Raw genomic sequence first — 20,870 nt, 5'->3', positions numbered from 1 at the left:
CCCAATTCCCAGGGGCCCAGGGGAATCACCTCCACTCTGGGGTGTGGCCTGCCCCTACTCTCCTCCCACTTTGTTGCTTGGCACCTGCTCCTTCTGCAAAGGTCCAAACTCTGCTCAGGGACACCCAGAGGAGGCCACGGTGGGGGTGGGGGTGGGCAGGGAGGCGGGGTGGCTCTGGGCCCCACACTCACGTTGGTGATCACCCGCAGCTTCTTAATGTATGAGGCCTCCGTGTGCAGGAGCTCCCAGACCGCCTCCTGCTGGTGGCACTGCCGCCGGGTCAGCTTCTGTGGGGAGGGCAGGGTGTCTCCAGGAGCCCCAGGGTGGCCAGATCAGGGGAGCAGGTGGAGTGGTCCTGCACGCAACCTTTTTTCCCATTTGAGACACAGAGGCCCCCCAGGTTCTGGGCCAGCCAAGTGGTACACCACACTTTCACCTTGCCTGAGTTCCTCCAAAGCTGGTTAATGATGACAGCAGCCTGGCAGGGCTGTCCATGGACCATCCTGCCACCCTAGGAAGGGCCCCATGGAGTGGGGCAGGGGCGATAATGCCCCCCTTTCCCTGAGAAGGGGGGAGCTGTGGGGCAGGCGGGCGGCACCCACCTCGTGCCCATCAATGAGCTCCCGCCAGCTGTCCTCCAGCCGAAGTCCGGCGTCATCCTCATCCTCCTCTTCGTCACCTTCTTCCTCCCAGGAGTCATGGTCAAAGCGCAGCCTCCGGGGCAGCCTGGGCAGCCCGAAGAGGCCATAGGCGTGCAGCTTGCCCTCCAGCTGCTCCATCTTGTCTATCTCCTGAGAGGAGACGTGGTCAGGGTCAGGGGTCAGGGGTCAGCCAGCCGCCCTGCCCCAGGGCACCCGGGCCCACATACCCGGCCATAGGTGCTGGTGCTGGGGCCTGAGCTGAAGAAGCCGCTGAAGCGACTGGCCGCCCGGTTCTTCCAGCTGTCACTGCCACTGCTGCTGCTGCTGCTGCCACTGCTGCTACTGCTGGGCAGAGAGCAGCTGGAGGGTGTGGGGGGCTCCTGCCCAGGGATGCTTGCCTCCCCTAGGAACTCTGACATGTTCTTGCGTCGGCGACCAGGGGCCTGGCCAGGGAGCAACAGTCAAGAGGCGGGTCCACTCTGACCGCCATGGCCCCACCCCATCACGCATTTCCAGGACCTCAAACCTGCCTGGGATGCAGGAGGGTCTCTGCATTCCCCCACCCTGTGAGGCCACCTCTCCTGAGACCTAAACATGCCCTGGGGGCTGGAAGGTCCAGAGAGGCGCCCCTGGGCCACGCCTCCCCCCACCGCCAACCCCAACCAGGAGCATAAAGCACGTGGGAGAACACAGAGTCACACACACTTGTGTGCACTGAGAAGCCCACGTCCAAGTGGATCCCTGATGAACGCTCACGGACACAGCCAGTGACATACAGCTTCGCTCCCCACCCAGTGTCTGCTTGGACACACATGCTCAGACTCCTCGTGCACGAACACTCAGAATTCCCAGGCCCATCCCCCTGCAGTGGGTTAGATCCACCCGGTACACCCGGAGCCAGCCCCATTTCACAGAAGGAGTAGGAAAGCCCCCAGCAGGAGCAGCAAGGGGCCCAGGTGACCTCCCCTCTGGCCCCTCCCCACCCCTAGCCCTGACACAGCCCCTCCTCACCAGGATATCCAGGCTCTCCCGGCGGCTCTGGAGGTCCACGCGCTCTTGGGCCGGGGGCCCAGCCCCGGCTTGCCGCAGGATCGGCAGACTCAGGGACTTGGAGTCCTTCACCCCCTGCTCCACCTTCCCCTCGTCCCCTGGCTTGGCTGGGGAGGCATGTGGGGACAAGTAGAGGTCCTCAAAACCCAGGCCAGTGGAGGACGAGACCCCGGTCCTCTCTCTCCCTGGAGGAGCCAAACCAAGGCCTGGCTGCCCTCCCTCAAAGCCCCACCTGCCAGCACCCTGGTTACCCTCCCCCAAAGCCCCCCCCTGCCAGCACCCAGCACTGCCGCCCAGCAGAGACACCTGTATGGTAATGAGCCTGCTCAAGACCATGGCCAACGGGAACCTGAGCTGGGAAACAACACCCTCCCCAGAGGACCCAGTTGCGCCCCAGCTCCCCTGCTCACCTTTGACCCGCAGGTAGTGTCCCCCAAACCTGTAGGCCTCAAAGGTGAGGGACAGGGGCGTGTTGGACTGGTCCAGATAGATGTCCACTTTGCCCAGTGCAATGCCCTTCCTTTCAAATACTGGCAGCAGCACCTCCCTGCCCCAGGACAGGAGGTGTGTGTGTTGGGGGCCATCATATGAACCCCTCACCCTGCCCAGAGACATCACATGAACCCCCACCCCATCCCCCCAAAAGAAAAGGGAGACCCCAGGGGGATCACACCCAGGTTCATACATGCACACATGAATAGGAGGTTCACACGTGTATACACAATGCCCTCGCCCTCACACGTTCGTGTTGACACACCAGGGCAGACCCTGTCACATGCCAGTCCATGCCCCAGGGGTGGGTCACGTCCACTCAAGCACGGCTCCCAGGCCCTCACTGCACATGAGTGGGGTGCCCATGAGGGAGGACACACTTGTCTACGGGCCACGACACAGACACACAGTCATACCTGCTGAGGCCACAACTGCCCCCAGCTCCCTTCTCCCCTCAGCCCCATCAAGCCCTACCCCAGAGACTTCTTTTTCATGGCTGGTACAATCTCCGTCTCAATGTCCACGTTCAGGTCAAATTTCAGGGTGAAGCACTCCTTGCTTGGGTCCTGAGCGGACATGCATCTCAGCGTCTGCACCCCTAGGGCCCTCCCTTCCCCACCCCAGGGTCCTAGTGAGCACAGGGATCTCCCTGTCCTTTTCTATCCCAGGGAGGGCCCCGGCAGCCCTCCTGCCAGAGGCAGGAGCTCCTGGAGCATCCCCCACCTGGGCTAAGGTGGGCAGGGCTGGGCTGCAGGGCTGGGCAGTGACAGAGAGACATGCTCACTCCACGCCCCATCCCCGGGTTCTTGGAATTCAGAGCAGAGAGGCCCAGCCTCGGGAATGGAAAGGGCCCAGGAGGGGCAGAGGCTGGTGGGGAGGGGCCTGCTCTGCCAGCCTGGGGGCTTCTTACATCTGTATGTCTTCTCCTGGCTTTCTTCTTGGAGAGTTTCAGGCCTGTGCTCTTTCGGTCCCTGCAAGGAAGCCAGTCAGGGCAGAGGTTGGAGGCGTGGGTGGGCTCTCATCAGGGTGGGATGTGGGTAGGCCCCAGTTGGTGACCCACCCCTCTCTGACTGTAGGTGGCCAGGTAACTCAGGTTGGCTCAGGCAAGCAGGGGTGGAGGTGGGGAGTGGCTCACAAGGAGCTGTGCGCCCCCCTGTGGCCAATCCAGGAGTCATACCCAGGGTCCCTAGACAGGTGGAAGTCTGCCCCCAGAAGTCCTAGAGGCTCACCCTCCAGGAATCTGGGTGGCAGCAGGGGCTAGGAGGGGTCTCTGGTCCCTAGATCTGTGACCTGACACCCAGCCTTGGGAGCTCCCAGGTGTCTTCTCCGCCCACCAACCCCTCACCTACCCCTTGCCATCCATACAACTCTCCTCCTCCTCCTCCAAGTCCACAGCAGGGCTGGTGCGCGGGGGGCATGACCGGGTGGACACGTTCCGAGCCAGGACAGAGCCTGTGGAGTAGAGCGGGAGCGGGGTTGTGCCTGTCTCCCTGTCCCTGGTCCCTTCCTTAGTCTTCCAACATGGCAGTCTCCAGAGGAACCAAAGCCATCTATGGACCCTGGGACCCCGCCTCCCTAACAAGCCAGGGCCCCTCAGTTCTGTGAGGAGGGGGTCAGTCACTGCTTATCATTTACCCATCCCCAGACTCAAAAAGATGCAAGGGCCCTGGAATGACATCCTGGGTGATGCCCTGCGCCCAGTACAAATCCACCTCAGTTTACCCATCTATGAAATAGGCATAAAGAAGCGCTGCCTCTAGGACTGTTGCAGGGAGGGAACAAAGTCCATGGCTCTTTCTTGCAGGTGTCCCCCTCTCCCCTCCCCTTTCTTGCAGGTCACCACTGTGACCACACCCAAAGTCCCAGGGGGCCCTGGGGAACAGTCCTTTTGTCCCTCTGACCAGCTGGGGAAGGAGACAAAGCCACCTCAGCACAGTCAGCTGGCAGTGGGACTGGGCCAGGTGCCTGTTCAGCAGGAGGGGTTTCTTGTTTCCTGCTGCAAGTTCCTTCTGACCTGCCCATCCCACCTCCCACTGCCTCTGCCCGCTGGCTGCCTGGCTAGAGGATCTGCCCAGAAATCCCCTGCCTGGAGGAGAAGACAGAAGGGCTTTCTCCACGCTGGCCTGGGCAGGGGCAGAGGCAGGTCCATTGAGAAGGACCCGGCCCCTAGAGAAGACAGGCTGGCCCTCGAGCAGGGCCGGTCCCCAACTTTTCCTCTTATTAAAAAACTGGCAGGGCGGAGGATGGCAGGAAGGGATAGTTAGGGAGTTTGGGGTGGACATGTACACATGGCTGTATTTAAAATGCATAACCAACAAGGATCTACTATATAGCACATGGAACTCTGCTCAGTGTTACGTAGCAGCCTGGAAGGGAGGAGGGTTTGGGGGAGAATGGATACATGTATATGTATGGCTGAGTCCCTTCCCTCTTCATCTGAAACTATCCCAACATTGTTAATGGGCTATGCATGCATGCTAAGTTGCTTCAGTCATGTCCGACTCTTTGCAACCCCATGGACTGTAGCCTGCCAGGCTCCTCTGTCCATGGGATTCTCTAGGCAAGAATACTGAAGTGGGTTGCCATGGCCTCCTCCAGGGGATCTTCCTGACCCAGGAATTGAATCTGTGTCTGTCTCCACCTGGGAATCCCTGTTAATCAGTTATACCTCAATACAAAATAAATGTTAAAAAAAGAAAAACATTTGTGGAACAAAAGGGGCAGCAGATTTGGGTTTCATTGTTCACAGTTGACTTGTGTCCTTTCTCACGGCCTTGTCATGATGCCTACAGTTACCAGGACCCTGTGCCCCCAGGCAAGGGCTCTAGGGACTGGTCCCTCCCCGTGCTCACCTTGGGGGGCAGGTCGAAGCGGACGTGCCCATCATAATGCATGGCGCTGTGGAACTTGCTGTCACAGGCCTCACAGAGGTTGAGGGGGCCCCGGTGGTGTAGCTGCTGGCAGTCGGCGTGGTGGCATACCTGTGTGGGAAAGGATGGGGGCAGGGTGGACCCAGACCCCTGTGGTACACGGGGCCCCTGGCCCTACAGGGGCTGCTCTTCATGTCCAAACATCCACGTTCCACAGGGGCCCGTACTTATTAATTTATCCATCAAGTGTTTCCCAAGCACCTACAAGGTGTCCATTCTGGGGGATGCAGAGAAAGCAAAGCCCTGCCCACAAGAAACACAGTGCAGAGTAAGTAACCACGAAGCAGGTGCTCCCAGGGCCTCTTCTGGAACACAGGCAGAAAGGGCCCCCCAAAGTGAGGCTGGGGCTGCCCGTCAGTTTGCCCAACTCAGTGTCGTCAAACAGAATGCCTCCCCGTCCTCCGTGCCCAGGGCCTCTGCCCTCAATTCTATGACCTGTGCAGCCCCCGAACAGCTGACCACCCTGGATTTCTAAGTCAAGGTATGGAGGGGCTTATGGAGGAGTCAGGGAATGATGCTGGCATCTGGGTGCCTACGTGGGACCCATGGGCCGTTGCTTAGTGACGTGACCTCAGATTTACCCATTCGCTCCAGTCTGCTCTCATCCCCACCCCCATGGATGACCTTCCTATCTCCTCCATCCCCTAAGCATCCCAAACTCACGCCCCACTGACCCACTGCCTACTTTTCCAGGGAAACAGAAGCCACCAGAAGGCACTCCGTGAGCCCCAACCACCACAGCCACCCACCCATCCTGGGCTGTGGAGGCTTCACCCTGCCCCAATCCCAGACCAGCCTTCCACCGAGACCCACCTCTCACCAGATCATTCCCATGGACAAACCAACCTGATTCTCCAGCTCCAGCTCCCCCTCCACTTATAACTAAACTCTGTAAAACCAGGCATCCATAACCACCAGTTCCTGTTCTCTCCTCCCATTACCCTTTATTTTCTTTTCCCTCAACTTTTTGTTTTAAAATAATTCAAACCTTCAGAAAGTGGTAAGAATAGTACAATGACATCTTCACACCATTCTAGCTCCGCCAGTCATTCACATTCGCCACACTGCTCATGACACCCCTCCCCTGGTGAGGAAATCGACACCACCTGGGAGCACAGATGTTCTCGTGCAAAACCCCACACAGCTCTATGTGTGTCACACTCGCGGAAACTCAGTGATGATACTTTGTCCAACTTTAGTCTCCCTTGGCATTTCCACAAGTGTCTAAATAATGTCCTTCACAGATTTTTTTCCCCACATGGTATTCAATCAAGGTTCATATGTATGTACGTTTGGCTGTGTTTGTTTATCCCTTTAAGAATAAATGCCCTGGGACTTCCCTAGTGGTTCAGTGGCTAAGACTCCAAGCTCCCAATGCAGGGGGCCTGGGTTTGATCCCTGGTCAGGAAAGTAGATACCACATGCCGCAACTAAGAGTTCACATGCCAAAACTAAAGAGTCTGCATGCCTCAGTGAAGATCAGAGATCCTGAGGGATGCAAATAAGAGCCAGTACAGCTAAATCAACAAATAAAATATACATATATATACTTAAAAAATAAAAAGATTGAATGAATATCCCACATTTTCCACCCTGTCTTTCAGGACATTGAAGCAGCCAGGCCAGCAGTTTTGCAGAAAGCCCCTCCTTCTGGATTTGTCTGGGGGTCTCGCACAGTTTGCTGTCGTTCAGTTGCTCAGTTGTGTCTGACTGTAGCACAGACACCACGGACTGTAGCACACCAGGCTTCCCTGTCCTTCACCATCTTCCGGGGCTTGCTCAAACTCATGTCCTTTGAGTTAGTGATGCCATCCAACCATCTCATACTCTGTCATCCCCTTCTCCTCCTGCCTTCAATCTTTCCGAGCTTCAGGGTCTTTTCCAATGAGTCAGCTCTTCGCATCAAGCAGCCAAAATATTGGAGCTTCAGCTTTAGCATCAGCCCTTCTAAAGAATATTCAGGATTGATTTTCTTTAGGATTGACTGGTTGGATCTCCTTGCAGTCCAAGGGACTCTCAAGAGTCTTCTCCAACACCATAGCTCAAAAGCATCAATTCTTCCTGCATAGTTTAAAGATGAGCATATGTGCAGGGACAACAGAGAGTGGACCGTGTCTTCCTCAGTGTGCCCGAGTGCCAGATCATCTGGGGATCTCACTGTATCGTGTTTGTTTGCTTTAATATATACTTATTTGGCTGTGCCAGGTCTTAGTTGCAGTTGACAGGCTTAGTTGCCCTGCTACATGTGGGATCTTAGTTCCCTGTCCCCTGTATTGGAAAGTGGATTCTTAACCACTGGACTACCAAGGAAGTCCCCTCGCTGTACTCTGTAAAGGCGTGTTCTCTCTCTGTAATGAGTGGATACAGGGCTTCCCTGGTGGCTCATTGGTAAAGAATCCGCCTGCAATGCAGGTGACCCAGGTTCAATCCCTGGGTCAGGAGATCCCCTGGAGAAGGAAATGGCAAACCACTCCAGTATTCTTGCCTGGCAAAGCCCATGCATGGACTGGGGAGCCTGGCAGGCTATGGTCCATGGGGTCGCAAAGAGTTGGACACGACTTAGCCACTAAACCACCAATGAGTAGGTAGTCCTGGGGTGACACTTTGAGATAGCCTGCTCCCCAGTGATTGCACACTCCAGGACTTTAGTCCTCACTGACGGCTTTTGCCTAAATCAAACTATTACTACGATGGTTGCAACCGGAGATTTTCTAATTCTTCCATTTTCTCTCAGACCCTCTCCCATCAATTCTGCTCCCTCCCCAGTTTGCTCTTCTAAGGTCTCTGCTGACATCCACACTTCGAAGTCCTCTTGCTTGTTCGCCCAGGACCCAGCATTTGACATGGTCTCTTGGAAACCGTTTCTACCTCGGCCCCCAGGACCCATGCCTTGCCTATTCCCTCCCCTCTCAGGCCCCTTGCCTGCTTCCTGCTCTCTCCCCATCTGTGGACCCCTCCTCATTTTACCCACATCCACTGTCCTAGAGAGGGCTCCCAGGTGATCTGTCCAGTGGGGACCAGGCCCAAGACTCTGGACCCACCTTCTCCATCCTCCTCCTGTATCCCAACAAGCATCTCAAACTTAAAAGGTCCTCACATGAGCTCCTGAAATTTTCCACATGGCTCAACCCATCTCGATTACTGGCAACACCTTCTGGCTATGCTGATGCTATGTGCTGAATTATGTCCCTCAAAAAGATAGGTTCAGGGTATTCCCTGGTGGTCCAGTGGTTAGGACTTGGTGCTTTCACAGCCATGGGCCTGGATTCAATCCCTGGTTGGGGAAGTGCTGTTGTTGTTTACTTGGTAAGTCATGTCTGACTCTTTGTGACCCCATGGACTGTATGTAGCCCATCAGGCTCCTCTGTCCATGGGATTGTCCAGGCAAGAATATGGAGTGGGCTGCCAATTCCTTCTCCAGGGGATCTTCCTGGCCCAGGAATCGAACTTGCATCTCCTAAACTGGCAGGCAGATTCTTTACCACTGAGTTACCTGGGAAGGCCTGGTTAGGGATCTAGAATCTCACAAGCCAGGTGGCACAGCAAACAGTTTTGTTTTTTTTTAAAGATAGGTTCAGTCCTAACCCCCAGCACCATAGAATGTGCCCTTGATGGAAAGAGGATCATTACAGATGGCATTAGTTAAGCTGAGGTCATAATGGTGTCTGTAATCACACAGGATAGAGTATGGACTAACCATATGACCGGTATCCTTATAAGAAGAGAAGAGACATAGAGAGGGGACACATAGTGAGAAGCCATGTAGCAACAGAGGTGGCGACTGGAGTCAGGCATCTACAAGCCAAGGGATACTGAGGAACAGCAGGAGGCGCCAGAAGCTGGAGGAAGCGAGGGAGAGTCCTCCCCTGCTAACTTCCAAGGGAGAACGATCTGACCACATCTTAATTTCAGATTTTTGGCCTCAGAACTGAGAGAATAAACTTCTGTTGTTCTAAAGCCACCCTGAGTTGTTATGACAGCCCCAAGAAAATATAATAGGCCAAAAACCTTGGGGTCACCTGTGATCCTTCTGTTACCCATCATCCAGGCAGTCTAACACGTCTTCAGGCGCCATCCTTAATATCCATAGTTTCAAAGCGGCCACACTCTCCAGGCCAGCTTAGCTCCCATAGCCTCTTAGCAGGATGACAGGGCCCCAAAGCTGGTCACCCTACACCCATCCTTGACCCCAGTCTGTTCTCCATGAGCAGCCGCAGTGGACCCAGTTCAAAGAGGAGTCACACTGCTGTTGCTGCTGCTAAGTCGCTTCAGTCGTGTCCGACTCTGTGCAACCCCATAGACAGCAGCCCACCAGGCTCCTCTGTCCCTGGGATTCTCCAGGCAAGAATACTGGAGTGGGCTGCCATTGCCTTCTCCAATGCATGAAAGTGAAAAGTGAAAGTGAAGTCGCTCAGTCGTGTCCGACTCTTAGCGACCCCATGGACTGGAGCCTACCAGGCTCCTCCGTCCATGGGATTTTCCAGGCAAGAGTACTGGAGTGGGGTGCCACTGCCTTCTCCGAGGAGTCACACGGACCTCCTCAAAACCCTGCAAGGGCTTCCCATCTCCCACCAAGGCAGGTGACCTCGGGGCCTCTTGTCCTTTTCTCCTAGCTCCTTACACTGCCCCCACCCACCGGCCTCCTGCCTTCCCTTTTACTGGGCTTCCCAGGTGGCGCTAGTGGTAAAGAACTGACCTGCCAACGCAGGAGACGCAAGAAACACAGGTTTGATCCCTGGGTCGGGATGATCTCCTAGAATACGAAGTGGCAACCCACTCCAGTACTCTTGCCTGGAAAATCCCACGGACAGGGGAGCCTAGCAGACTACAGTCCATGGGGCCAGAAAGAGTCGGACACGACTGAGCCACTGAGCATGCATATATTTATTTATTTGGCTGTGCTGGGTCTTTAGTCGCAGCACTCAGGGTCTTTAGTTGTGGCATGCAGGATCTTAGTTCCCTGACTAGGGATTGAACCCATGTCCCCTGCATTGGGAGAGCAGAGTCTTGGCCACTGGACCACCAGGGAAGTCCCTCCTCCTGCCTTCTTGGACACGCTTCTTCAGATGTGCCCCACCTCTGAGCCTTGGCATCTGCTAATCCCTCAGCCTGAAACACTTTCCCAGACACTGAAATAACCAGCTACCTCCCTTCCTGCACACCTTCACTCAAAAGTCACCATCTTCCCCTTCTAAGGTTTCATTCCTCCACATCCACTCCCTGCCCCCGCCTTCTCTCCTTAACACCTCCCACTGGCAGGCAGTCTGCGTGTCTCACTTTGTTGCCTCCACACCCTATCAGCTCTACAAGGACAGCAGTTTCGGTCTTTCAGGTTCACTGACTGATCTCATCCTAGCCGTTCAATAAGTACTGGTTTGATTATTAAGTAGCATGATAGAGGACCACTGGAGATTTGGGCTGGAGAGAGCCTGATCAGGCATCTTCTTTAGTCTTTATTGAATTGGTTACAATATTGCTTCTGTTCTGTGTTTTGGTTTTTCAGCCCAAAGCATGTAGGATCTTAGCTCCCCGACCAGGGATCAAACCCACACCCCTGGGATGGAAGGCGAAGTCTTAACCACTGAACCACCAGGGAAGTCCCAGGGATTTTCCTTTTAATATTTGTTTATTTCTTTGGTTGTGCCAGGTCTTGGTTGCCACACATGGGATCTTTAGCTGTGGTATGCAAACTGTTAGTTGTAGCATGTGGGCTCTAATTCCCTGACCAGGAATTGAACCTGGACCCCCTGTGTTGGGAGCGCAGAGTCTCAGCTACCAGACCACCAGGGAAGTGCCCCAATTAGGAATTTTGAAGATGACAGACAGGGTAAGGATGGCCTAGACAACAGAGAAAATGGCCAAAGATAGGAAAGAAGAGGAAGCTGAAAATGTCTGATCATTTATAACGTGATTGTCATGTGCCCGGGGCTGCACTGAGGGTTCCTCATCCCATGAGGTAGGGGCTAGGATTGTCTGTATTTTACAGAAGAGGAAAGTGAGGCTCAGAGAGGTTAAGCAACTTGTTTAAAGTCACACAGCTAGTGGAGTCAGGACTTGAACCTAGGGTATGTAGCTCCAGATCCCACATTTTCACCACATTCACACCATTTCTTGGTAGCAGAGAAGGGAGAGAGGAGTGGGGCCCTCCTGACAGAGGGCCGGGCTTCACGGATACAGGAATCCCTGCAGTGAGCATCTTTTCCTGACAACAAATCCGAGGAAGCACTTGTCCTTTCTCCCCGGGAGGCTCACAGCCAGCCAGCTCAGCAGCCCTCTCGCCCTCTGTGTCCAGCCTGGCAGTCAGTCTGGCACAGGTGCCCCATGCCGACCCCTTCCAGGCCTCTAGCGATTTCCCTGACAGCTTCATTTTTCTGGCGCCAGGCTTGGCATTGGGCAGTGGGGCTGTGTACTGTCCAGCTGCCCAGGCCCTAGCTTCACAGTGGGTGGGGGGGTGACATGGAAGGAGCCATGCTAGGTTGTGGGTGTTCTGGGTTGAGGGGGGGGTGGTTCTCTGGGACTCTTCCAGTCCAAGTCCTTGGTTCTGTGCCACAATCTTGTTTTAAAACCTAACCAGTAAATGTGCTCCCACCAGGCTTCTCCATCCATGGAATTCTGCAGGCAAGAATACTGGAGTGAGTTGCCATTTCCTACTTATAATACCTATAATACCACTGCATAGCATACAGATTGCCACTAAGTAAATATTAACTGAATGTACTAACCAATAGGTGGGCTTCCCAGGTGGCACAGTGGTAAAGAATCCACCTGCCAATGCAGGAGACAAGAGTTCAATTCCTGGGTTGGGAGGATCCCCTGGAGGAGGAACTTACTACTGATACTAATGCTAATTTTTTTTTTTAATGGTTTAGTTCTTTCTTTTTATTTATTTATTATTATTATTTTACTTTACAATATTGTATTGGTTTTGCCATACATCAACATGCATCTGCCACGGGTGTACACGTGTTCCCCATCCTGAACCCCCCCTCCCACCTCCCTCCCCATACCATCCCTCTGGGTCATCCCAGTGCACCAGCCCCAAGCTTCCTGTATCCTGCATTGAACCTGGACTGGCGATTCGTTTCTTATATGATATTATACATGTTTTAATGCCATTCTCCCAAATCATCCCCCCCTCCCTCTCCCAGAGTCCAAAAGAGTGTTCTATACATCTGTGTCTCTTTTGCTGTCTCACATACAGGGTTGTCACTAATGCTAATTTTAACAAGAGTCCAGCTGGTGGCTGACCTCCTTCCATCCTCCCAGCAGCCCCCAGGTTCAGGGACACCAGGATGATGTGAGAGTCAGGCTAGGATCTGAAGCAGGTGAGTATTCAGCGGGTTGAGGATGAAGTTCTGAGAACCCCCAGGGAGGGAGGCTGAGGCTGAGGTGGGCACAGCCCACACTGTCTGTTCTTACACCTCCATCTCCAAACCCCAGGGTCTCCGCAACTCTCTCCAGGATTGGGGGTCTCCCCATCACTAAAGCAGGGTAGCCCTTTCCCAAAGCCAGACTCTTGAGCCTCTTCTCTCAGACCCAGGGTCTACTCCCCACCTCCTTGCTGCCCCCTCACGCCCCCGCTACAACCACTCTCTAAGGGCAGCAGCGATCCTGCCAGCCAGGGAGAGACAGCAGGGTCCGAGGCCAAAAGTTCTCAGGACTCAAGCCAAAGAGGCGAGAGCGGAGGCGTCACTGCATGTCCAAAGGCAGAGAATGAGCGGTAACTTTACAAATAATAGAGGGGCCTGGGCCTCTTGGGGAGCACGATCAAGGCCAACTCCCCCAGGGATAGGGCGTGGAGAAATCAGTCTTCCCAGTCCCACCAGGGTGGCCTCAGAAGCAGGAGTAGGAGGGGTGTGGGTAGGGCCTGGGCAAAGGAAGGAAAGGGGAGGGTGGCCAATGCAGGCCCTGGGACCCACAGGTGTGTCCGGAGTCAGCCCCAGACACAAAAGGCCAGGGTCTGGCTGTCCCCTCCGCTGCTTGGTCCCCTTGGTGCCAGGGTGGGGGATACATCTCAAGCCCCCAGCCCTTCATCGCCTCCCCAGCTCCTCCTCCCCCCTGCACCCCCGCGGTGTGCACCCCGGGGCAGGGGGCTGGGTCGCCGAGTACCGGATCCGCTTAGAGACGCGCGCGGAGGAGCGACAGAGCACCCGCCCCGGCCTCCCCGCCCGGCCCCCCGCGCCCGTACCTGGCCTTCCCCGTTGCGGCCACGACCCCCTGCCCAGCCGGGCTCGGAGTCTCGGGAGGGCAGCCCGGGGCTCGGCCTGGAGGCCGCGCGGCGCCCGGAGACGCCGGGTCCCGTCCCCATGGCGGCCGGAGGAAGCGGCGGTCTGCGCCGCCCGCCGGACAAAGCGCGGAGCCCCGCTTCCTGCCATTGTGCGGCCGCGCCCGCCCGCCGAGCGCGCCGGGGACCCCGGGGGGGCGGGAAACACCCTCCCGCCGGCAGCCCCGCCCTGACCCCACCCCCGCTACACACAAAGGTCCCAGGCTCAGAGGGTTCCCCCCTCCCCGGGGACCTCCTTGGATGCTGGGGGCAGGGGGGCCCGCCGGTGACAACCCCCCTCACCTTGACTGCGGAACCCCGGCCCCGCCCAGTCCCGCGGGCGCCTCAATTTGCTGTGACCGCCACCCCCCCCTCCACAAAGCGAACTACTGGGCATAGGAGCTCCCCCTGGCCAAAGGGCATCTTATCCCCCTCCCTCCAGTCCTAGGGACCCCCGCACCAGAGCCTGAGCCCGCAGGACTTCTCCCTCCCGTGAGGGAGCTTCCTTAATGCTGGTGGCAGAAGAGGGGGGACCGGACCAAGGACACATCACATCTCCCTAGGGGTCCTCGGACCCCGCTCCCCGTCCAGACCCGAGGATATCTGACTCCACTTTCCCAGTCCTAGCCACACAGCCGGCGCTCAGAGGCCTTCTTGAGGGTCATCTTAGTATAGGCCCGCAATCCAAGAGACCCCCGCTTCAGAGCCTGAGCCCGGGGGACCCCCGCTCCCACTGCCCATGCCAGGCAGAGAAGCAGATTGGGGCTGGTGACCACAGGTGGAGGCGGCGGGCAGAAGGCAGGTGCGCGGGGCGGAGAGAGTGGTCTCTGGGGTGCGCCCAGGAGTAGAGTGAGAGGAGGCGTCGGGACAACCCCGCAGCCCAACTCAGCTTTCCACGAAGCCCCTGCTGCTCCAGGCTGGCACCCACCGCCCCGCACCCCTCCCCGGCTCAAGGCCACGTGGGAGCTTCCGGTGCCCTACCGCCAGAGGGCGCTCATCAGAGCCCAAGACGCAGACCAGGAATGGGGTGTGGTGCCAGGATCCCCACTGTAGGGCGTTAAAGCGCTTTCACACTCACTCCCAGGAGGTGGAGGCGGGCACTGTTATCCTCGCTCATCGAGTGGGGGGTAAAGTGACGAAGAAGTCCACAGGCAGGACTGACACCCAGGCTTCTGACTCTGGGGTTCTGGAATGGCCTCCCTGGGGCACTCCTCAGTACTCATGGGGGAGGGGGACGCGCTGTCATCAGCCCCATCCCCTAGACAGCTCCCCCTCAGTCTGGTTCTGTGGGGGGAAGGTTTTGCAGGTTTTGCAAGGAGCAGTAATTTATCCATCTATCCCGGCCAGGAGGTTTCCACGGCTGTGTCCCCTCCCACATCCTGAGTGGCCCTCTTTCCACACCATAGGCAAATCCTTTAAAACTGAAACCTGACCATGTCACTCCCCCACCCCCCACCCAACCCTCCTGTGACTTCCCATCTTGCTTAAAATAAAATCCCAATTGTGGCCCGGTTCCTACCTTGCCCCCCTGGCCGGTTACACACGGTGGGCCGCCATGCTGGCTTCCTTCATCCCCACAACTCACTGAGCTCAGAACCTACTCCTCTGTGTTCTGGAACACCATGTGCCCTTTATCTTCCCAACAGCTGGCACTGAGCCCCAATTTAAATCCTACCTCTCCAAGGAGGCCATTACTCTTCTCTCCAAATAAACACCCCCTTACCCCGGAACTCTCAGTCCCCTTAAATTGAATCATTTCCTCCAAAGCATCTATTTATATTATGACCTGAAATTATTTCCTTTGTTCACTTCTTGATTATCACTTTTCCCTGCTAGAATATTCTCTCCAGAGGCTAGCAGTCTTGGCTGTCTGGCCCATGCTTCATCTTTGGCACTTAGAACAGTCCTGGCCACCACAGGTACTCAGTGTAGACTAAGATGATGAATGGACGAATGAAGACAGGAGGAGGGGCTTCATGCCAGAGAAGGCCATTAGGGCCAGGAAGGTCTTGGCCAGGATGCCCCCTCCTGTGGCCAACGGTTAACAAAGCTTTCTCTATTGCCTGTCCATGGCTTCTCTCCATCCCTTCCAGCATCCATGACCTTGGCTTGCTGGCCCCAGGCAGGTCAGTTTCTACCTCAAAACCCCTGCCCCTGCTGCTGCCCCCCAGGCCAACCTCTGAGCACACCTAAGTGCCAGGCCTATGCCAAATCCTGTTCACTCTTCTCAGACACCACAAGGAGAAGATACTGTTACTATCTCAATTCAACAGACAAAGACACTGAGGTTTGGAAAGGTAAAAAAACTTGTTCTAACAGCGGATGCCCACTGGACCACCCCGTGAGCCTCAAGCACAGAGAAGGGTGACATGAAGACCAGCCAAGTGGTGGTTTGGGCAGCAGGGGACTTGAGGTCCACCCCCTTGAGGACAGGGCAGATCCCCAAGCCCACCAGTCTGGGGTAGCCAGACCATCAGGACTGGGCCAGGACAGGTCACCAGAGGTCACTGGAGTGACCAGGTTCTGGCCACCTTGAGTCACGCTCCTGCTTGGGTTCTCCATCCAGGGCTGGGGCTGCTCCTTGGAGGGCCAGGGCCCTGCTGTCCCAGGGCCAAGAGTGCAGGGTCAAGGAACCTGTGGAGCAGGGGAGGAAAGGAGCCCTGCACAGGGAAGGTAGGAGGCCTCGGCAGGCTTCGAGGTTCCCACCTCCTCGCTAAATAGGGAGCTGAAATAGCCCATGAGCAGGCCCAAAAGGTCCCAGCCCCTGAATCCCTGAGGAGGGGGCCCCTCCCTAGCCCAGCCCCAGCTCCAGGCTCATGAGTCAGGACTGGCTTGTTGAAACTGATACCCAGAAACCAGATGCCACGGCTGATGAATAATGAATGGAGTCTCCAAGGCAGGAGCCCCCTGCCACTCCCGCCCTGCACCACCTCCCCAGCCCCAGAAAAGCAGAGGCCTGTGGGCTTCCCCTTCCCCACAGTGGGTTGGGGCCCCAGCCTGGTCTGCAGTGGGAGAGGGGAGGTCACAGGTCTGGGGCCAGCTCTGTGTTCTGTCCACAAGAGACTGGCCCGGAACCAGGAGTTGGGGCTCTCTGGCCAGGGGGACACCCCTGCCCAGGGGCTCCCTACCCAAGCTAAGCTCCCCTAAGAGGCTCCCAGCCCCGAGGCTCCATCTGGCACCTCAGAAATCTAGGGGTGGAGGCTGCATGCATGGGCACGTTAGCCAGGGAGGAGCCGGCTCTGCCAGGCTGCTCTCCTCTCCAAACGCCCCATCTGGCTCCTCCCTTCCCCTAGGCCTGGGCCTCACCGCTTGTTCTTAGGTTCTGGGGTCCCCCTGGAGGCAGAGCCTGCTCTAAGGACCTGCCCCGTGCTGGGCAGATGGTAAGGGTGTAGAGAACCTCTCTGCAGGCCAGCTCCACGCCACCAAGTCCAGAAGCCAGTGAGCCCTCTTCCTCCCCAGGGAGCCAACCAGCTGGGACCAGTGGGTACTAGGTGGAAAAGGAGAGGCTGTGTGGTCCATGAACTTTGCCCCCTGCCCAGGTCCTGCAGAAATGTGCCCTGGAGCCCCAGACCCCAGCCTGGAAGCCTGCAACTTCTCTCCAGGCACCTCTTGTTTCAGAGCCACACAAAAGGCTCTTTGGGAGGGAATTGGGGAGAGGGCACAGGCCTGGGCTGCACACCTGGGCCCACCTACCTACCTCCTGCCCTTCCCTACTGTGCAAAGAGGGCACTGGCCAGTTTTCTAGAATTCTCTACCTAGGGATGGCTGCTGGGTTCAAATGTGTGTCTGGACTCTGGCAAAGGAGCAGAAGAATAGTGAAACAAATCCTCCCAGAGCCCTCCAAGCCTGGGGAAGGAACTGGAGGAATCGGTAGGGTCCGAAGCCGCTGGGCCTCCACTTCCTCAGTCTTTCATCAGAGCGGCCCAGGGTCTCTCCTGGCCTCTGGGTCTCCAGGAGATCCATGGGTCCTCTGGCTCTCTCTCTACCCAGGCCAGACCCAGGCGGCCCGAGGTGCAGACTCTCGCGCCCCCTGCCGGCATCGAGAGGACTTTCCGCTCGGACCGTCATGGACGCCCAGATGCGGCGAGGTAGCCGAAACCACGGAACCAAGCCCCGCCAAATCCCCTTTGGAACCCCTCGCCCCACCAGCAGCCCTCACACCAGGGCTGAGGCCCTACAGACTCCTCACGGCTATTTATCCCAGCCGACCCCACCCTAGAGTCATTGTGGGGGCGGGCGCTGGAGCCCATTCCACCCTCAAGTAAGTGGAAGCAGAGCCGGTGGCGCCCATCGACGGCCACCTGCAGGCCCAGGGCTGTGTGGGACCCTCGCCCTCCCCTACCCCCAATATCCCCCCTGCTCCCCCCGCCCCAGGCTTCTATTAATTCAGGGGGAGTCTTGGCTCCCGGCCCCCCCCCCCCCCCACCTCTGAACTTCCCCGTGAGACTCACCTAGGGACATGGGTCTCCTCCCCAGTGGCTAGGGCTCGGGTCAAGACTGCCAAAGCTCCGAGGGGCCTGTAGGGCGAGGGCCACAGGAACCGCGGGGCGGGCTCGGTCCGCTCTGCGCCGGCGGGGGCGCGGGTCGTAGGGGAATTACGGTAGGCCGCGCGGGCGCTACCACCTGGGCGGGCCGGGACGTACCATCGGCGCGCCCGGTTGGGCCGGGGAGGGGCTGCGCTCCCGGGAAGCTCCGGGCGCCCCACCCCGCGGCCCAGGGGGTGGCTGGAGGGCCGGCCGGCGTTTGGGGGTAACCTAGGTCCGGGCTGCGGACAGAGGTAAGGAGGCCGTTGTCACTGTCCCCAAGGGGGCTGCCCTTACAGACCTGCAGAAAGTTCAAAACCTGCAATCTTTGACCTGGGCTTAAAGAAAAGAGCTCGCCCTCCCGCCCCCGGCCAGGGCCAGCGGCAGGACGCTGCCCCCCGGGGTCCAGAAGGAGGCACCCGCAGGCCCTGCCCGCCCCGGGAATCGCCCCAAGCCAGGCTGGCTTCCGCTGGATTCTGAACTGCGCCCTCCGCGGCGCCTGAGAAACGGGCCCGCCTAGCTCCGTGCCTCCCTCTTTTTTCCTGGCCCACGCCTAGTAGGTCCTGAAAGAGGGGCCCATCCCGCCCTTCGGTGGTTCCTGGCAGACTGAGTTCAGAATAACTCAGCGTTCAGGACTTGAGGTAGGGGTAGTGTCGGGATTCCCCGCCCCAAGCACACCTACCCCCTTCCCTAGGGAGTCTGACATGATGGGGCTGCCACCCCGCACTCCCAGCCTCCTGGTTCAGACCTACTTGCATTTTCCCAACTCTAGATCATCTCCATCAGGCCCCCTCCAGACTACAAGAGCCCCCTCCTAATGGGAGTCACCGTCCTTGACAGCGCTGACCTCCCTGGGGCTGGCCCACACCAGGGCAGCTCATCTTGGCCAGGTCGCATGTGGTGGGTCCCGGCCTCTGGGGCACCCTAGACCTTCACTTTCCCCCCTCCAAATTACTTAGCCAAAGCCCCAAAGTTCCACTTGCACTGCTTCCCTGGTCCTGCCCCATTCTCCAGTCACACACTGGACTGCCCCGGATCTACAGCTGACCAGCATCTCTAAGAGCCAGCTACCTCCAGAGATCCCAGAATCTGGCCATTCTCAAGGGCGCCTGGCCTTTACCTCTCACCCCCAAAGCATTCATTGCCCAGGAGAATAAGTGACTCCTTCTTCCATTATTCACCACATCCTGCCCACTCTTTCTCCACAAGGACCTCAGACCCACCCCTTCCTCTGCCCTGTGTCCACTGGTCTTCATCTGACAAGCCTTCCCCTAGACATAGACACCACCCCTACCGACTCATCCCTGCCACCTCACAGCCCAGTGTTAAGCTGGAAGGGAAGTCTGAGGTCATCAAATCCAGTCTTCACTCTCTGCTTAAATTGCCTCTAGCAATGGGGTGCTCACTACCTATGTATCAGAGAACAGCTTCAGCTGTTGGAGACTCTTACCTATACTGAACCAAAGTCCACCTCCCTGCCAGGGCCCTTGGGAGCCCTGCAGAAAAACTCACCGGGTGCTCCTTTCCTCCTGACAGTTGGTTAGAAATGGTAGGCTCTGAGGACAGACAGATCTGGTTGAGACAGACCCAGACAAATTATTTTCCCCTCTCTTTTTCTCAGTGTCCTGTCTCTGATGGAGATGGCGTGTCTTTGCTGCACAGGGTGGGGGTGAGGACTAGATGAGGTCCCCATGGAGAAGCACTGAGGCAGGGCCTGGCACGCAGTAGGTGCTAAGAACACAGTGGCTGCTAGAACTGATACCTTTAAGGATGATGCCCTGAGGGTTCCATCTCCAGGACAAACACCCCAAGTCTTCCATCCCCTCAAATGTGATTCCCTAGGCCAATGTCAGCCCTTCTCTGTGTCCCCTTGTGACCTGAGGTGCCCTGTACAGACTTCCATCAGAATGCCCAGATCAAGGGACTCTGCCCTGTGGTTAACTTGCAGGAGGGTGGGGACACCCACCAGGTCATCACCTGGCCCTTTGGGAGGGAGGGAGCAAACACTTCCTCTGGGCCCCCAACAGGACACCTGCCCTGGGGACAGGATAGCTGTGCAGTAAACATCCATCTGGCTGGGTGGGGTTGGTCAGGTCTAGGAGGGAACCTAAGGTGGTCTCAGATCTCAGGGAAAGAAAGGAGGGCATGCTGGGAGCCTAGGGGTTTCTGTCCCCCTGCGCACACGATTCACACATGATCACAGCTAGCATCTTCTTGAACACCACAGCAACCCAGGCTCTCTGCTAAGCACTCCACAGGTAAGCCTTCTTAATTCTTGTCACAACTCTAGAAGCCTCAGCTTCCAGATGAGGAAACTGAGGCTCAGAGGTAGACTGACTTTCCCAGGGTCCTGCAGTTGGAAAGGGGTAGGCTGCGACCCTGAAGTTCCCAGGTGTGGGTTACTCCATACATCTTTTACAAATATATTCATTTATTTATTTGGCTGTGACAGGTCTTGGTTGCGACACACAGGATCTTCAATCTTCACTGCAGTACGTGGGGTCTTTAGCTGTGGCAAGCAAACTCTTAGTTACGGCATGTGGGATCCAGTTCCCTGACCAAGGATGGAACTCGGGATCCCTGCATTGGGAGCGCAGAATCTTAGCCACTGGACCACCAGGAAGGCCCCCTACTCTATACGGCTTCCTCTTGGGGAAGTGTAGGGACACCACCTCCCTCTGTGGTCCCCAAGACAGGTAGTTCAGACACCTCACCTGGACCTCAGGATGCTCCCTGTTCAGTTTTGCCTACCTTTCCCCATCCCCTGAGCCCTGTTCACTTTATCCATTCCCAATATCCGTCCCCATTCCCACTCAGCTTTCTTCCATCTTAATAAGCCCTCGTTTCTCTGGACACCTGCAGCCGCCTCCAGGAAGCCCATCCTGGTTGTCTCCATTCCCTCAGAGTGAACTCCAGAACAGGAGGGAGGCGTGGAGTGGCTGATGCATTTCAAGAGCCCCAGCACCCAGGA

General features: G+C 57.0%; 1 protein-coding gene across 5 annotated transcripts in view; it reads right to left on the bottom strand.

Annotated features, from left to right (window-relative positions):
- PLEKHG5 (pleckstrin homology and RhoGEF domain containing G5) overlaps positions 1 to 20,870 on the bottom strand; it is a 52,310-nt gene that overhangs the window by 5,936 nt on the left and 25,504 nt on the right. For 2 of the 5 annotated variants that reach the window (XM_027565039.1, XM_027565041.1), the window contains 9 exons: positions 5,036 to 5,164; positions 3,533 to 3,635; positions 3,094 to 3,154; positions 2,658 to 2,749; positions 2,102 to 2,238; positions 1,653 to 1,798; positions 869 to 1,084; positions 603 to 791; positions 192 to 287 (listed from right to left, as the gene is read on the bottom strand). In XM_027565039.1, coding sequence (XP_027420840.1) covers positions 192 to 287; positions 603 to 791; positions 869 to 1,084; positions 1,653 to 1,798; positions 2,102 to 2,238; positions 2,658 to 2,749; positions 3,094 to 3,154; positions 3,533 to 3,546 — 951 coding nt within the window. In that variant the 5' untranslated portion in view covers positions 3,547 to 3,635; positions 5,036 to 5,164. Of the gene's footprint in view, positions 1 to 191; positions 288 to 602; positions 792 to 868; positions 1,085 to 1,652; positions 1,799 to 2,101; positions 2,239 to 2,657; positions 2,750 to 3,093; positions 3,155 to 3,532; positions 3,636 to 4,985; positions 4,987 to 5,035; positions 5,165 to 13,301; positions 13,459 to 20,870 lie in introns of those variants that run through there. The other 3 variants (XM_027565042.1, XM_027565043.1, XM_027565040.1) reach the window with 3 other exon arrangements.

This window comes from Bos indicus x Bos taurus, chromosome 16, assembly GCF_003369695.1.
Source record: "Bos indicus x Bos taurus breed Angus x Brahman F1 hybrid chromosome 16, Bos_hybrid_MaternalHap_v2.0, whole genome shotgun sequence".
Lineage (NCBI taxonomy): Eukaryota > Metazoa > Chordata > Mammalia > Artiodactyla > Bovidae > Bos > Bos indicus x Bos taurus.
Note: the sequence above shows the minus strand (reverse complement) of the source record. Positions and strands in the feature narration are given on the sequence as shown.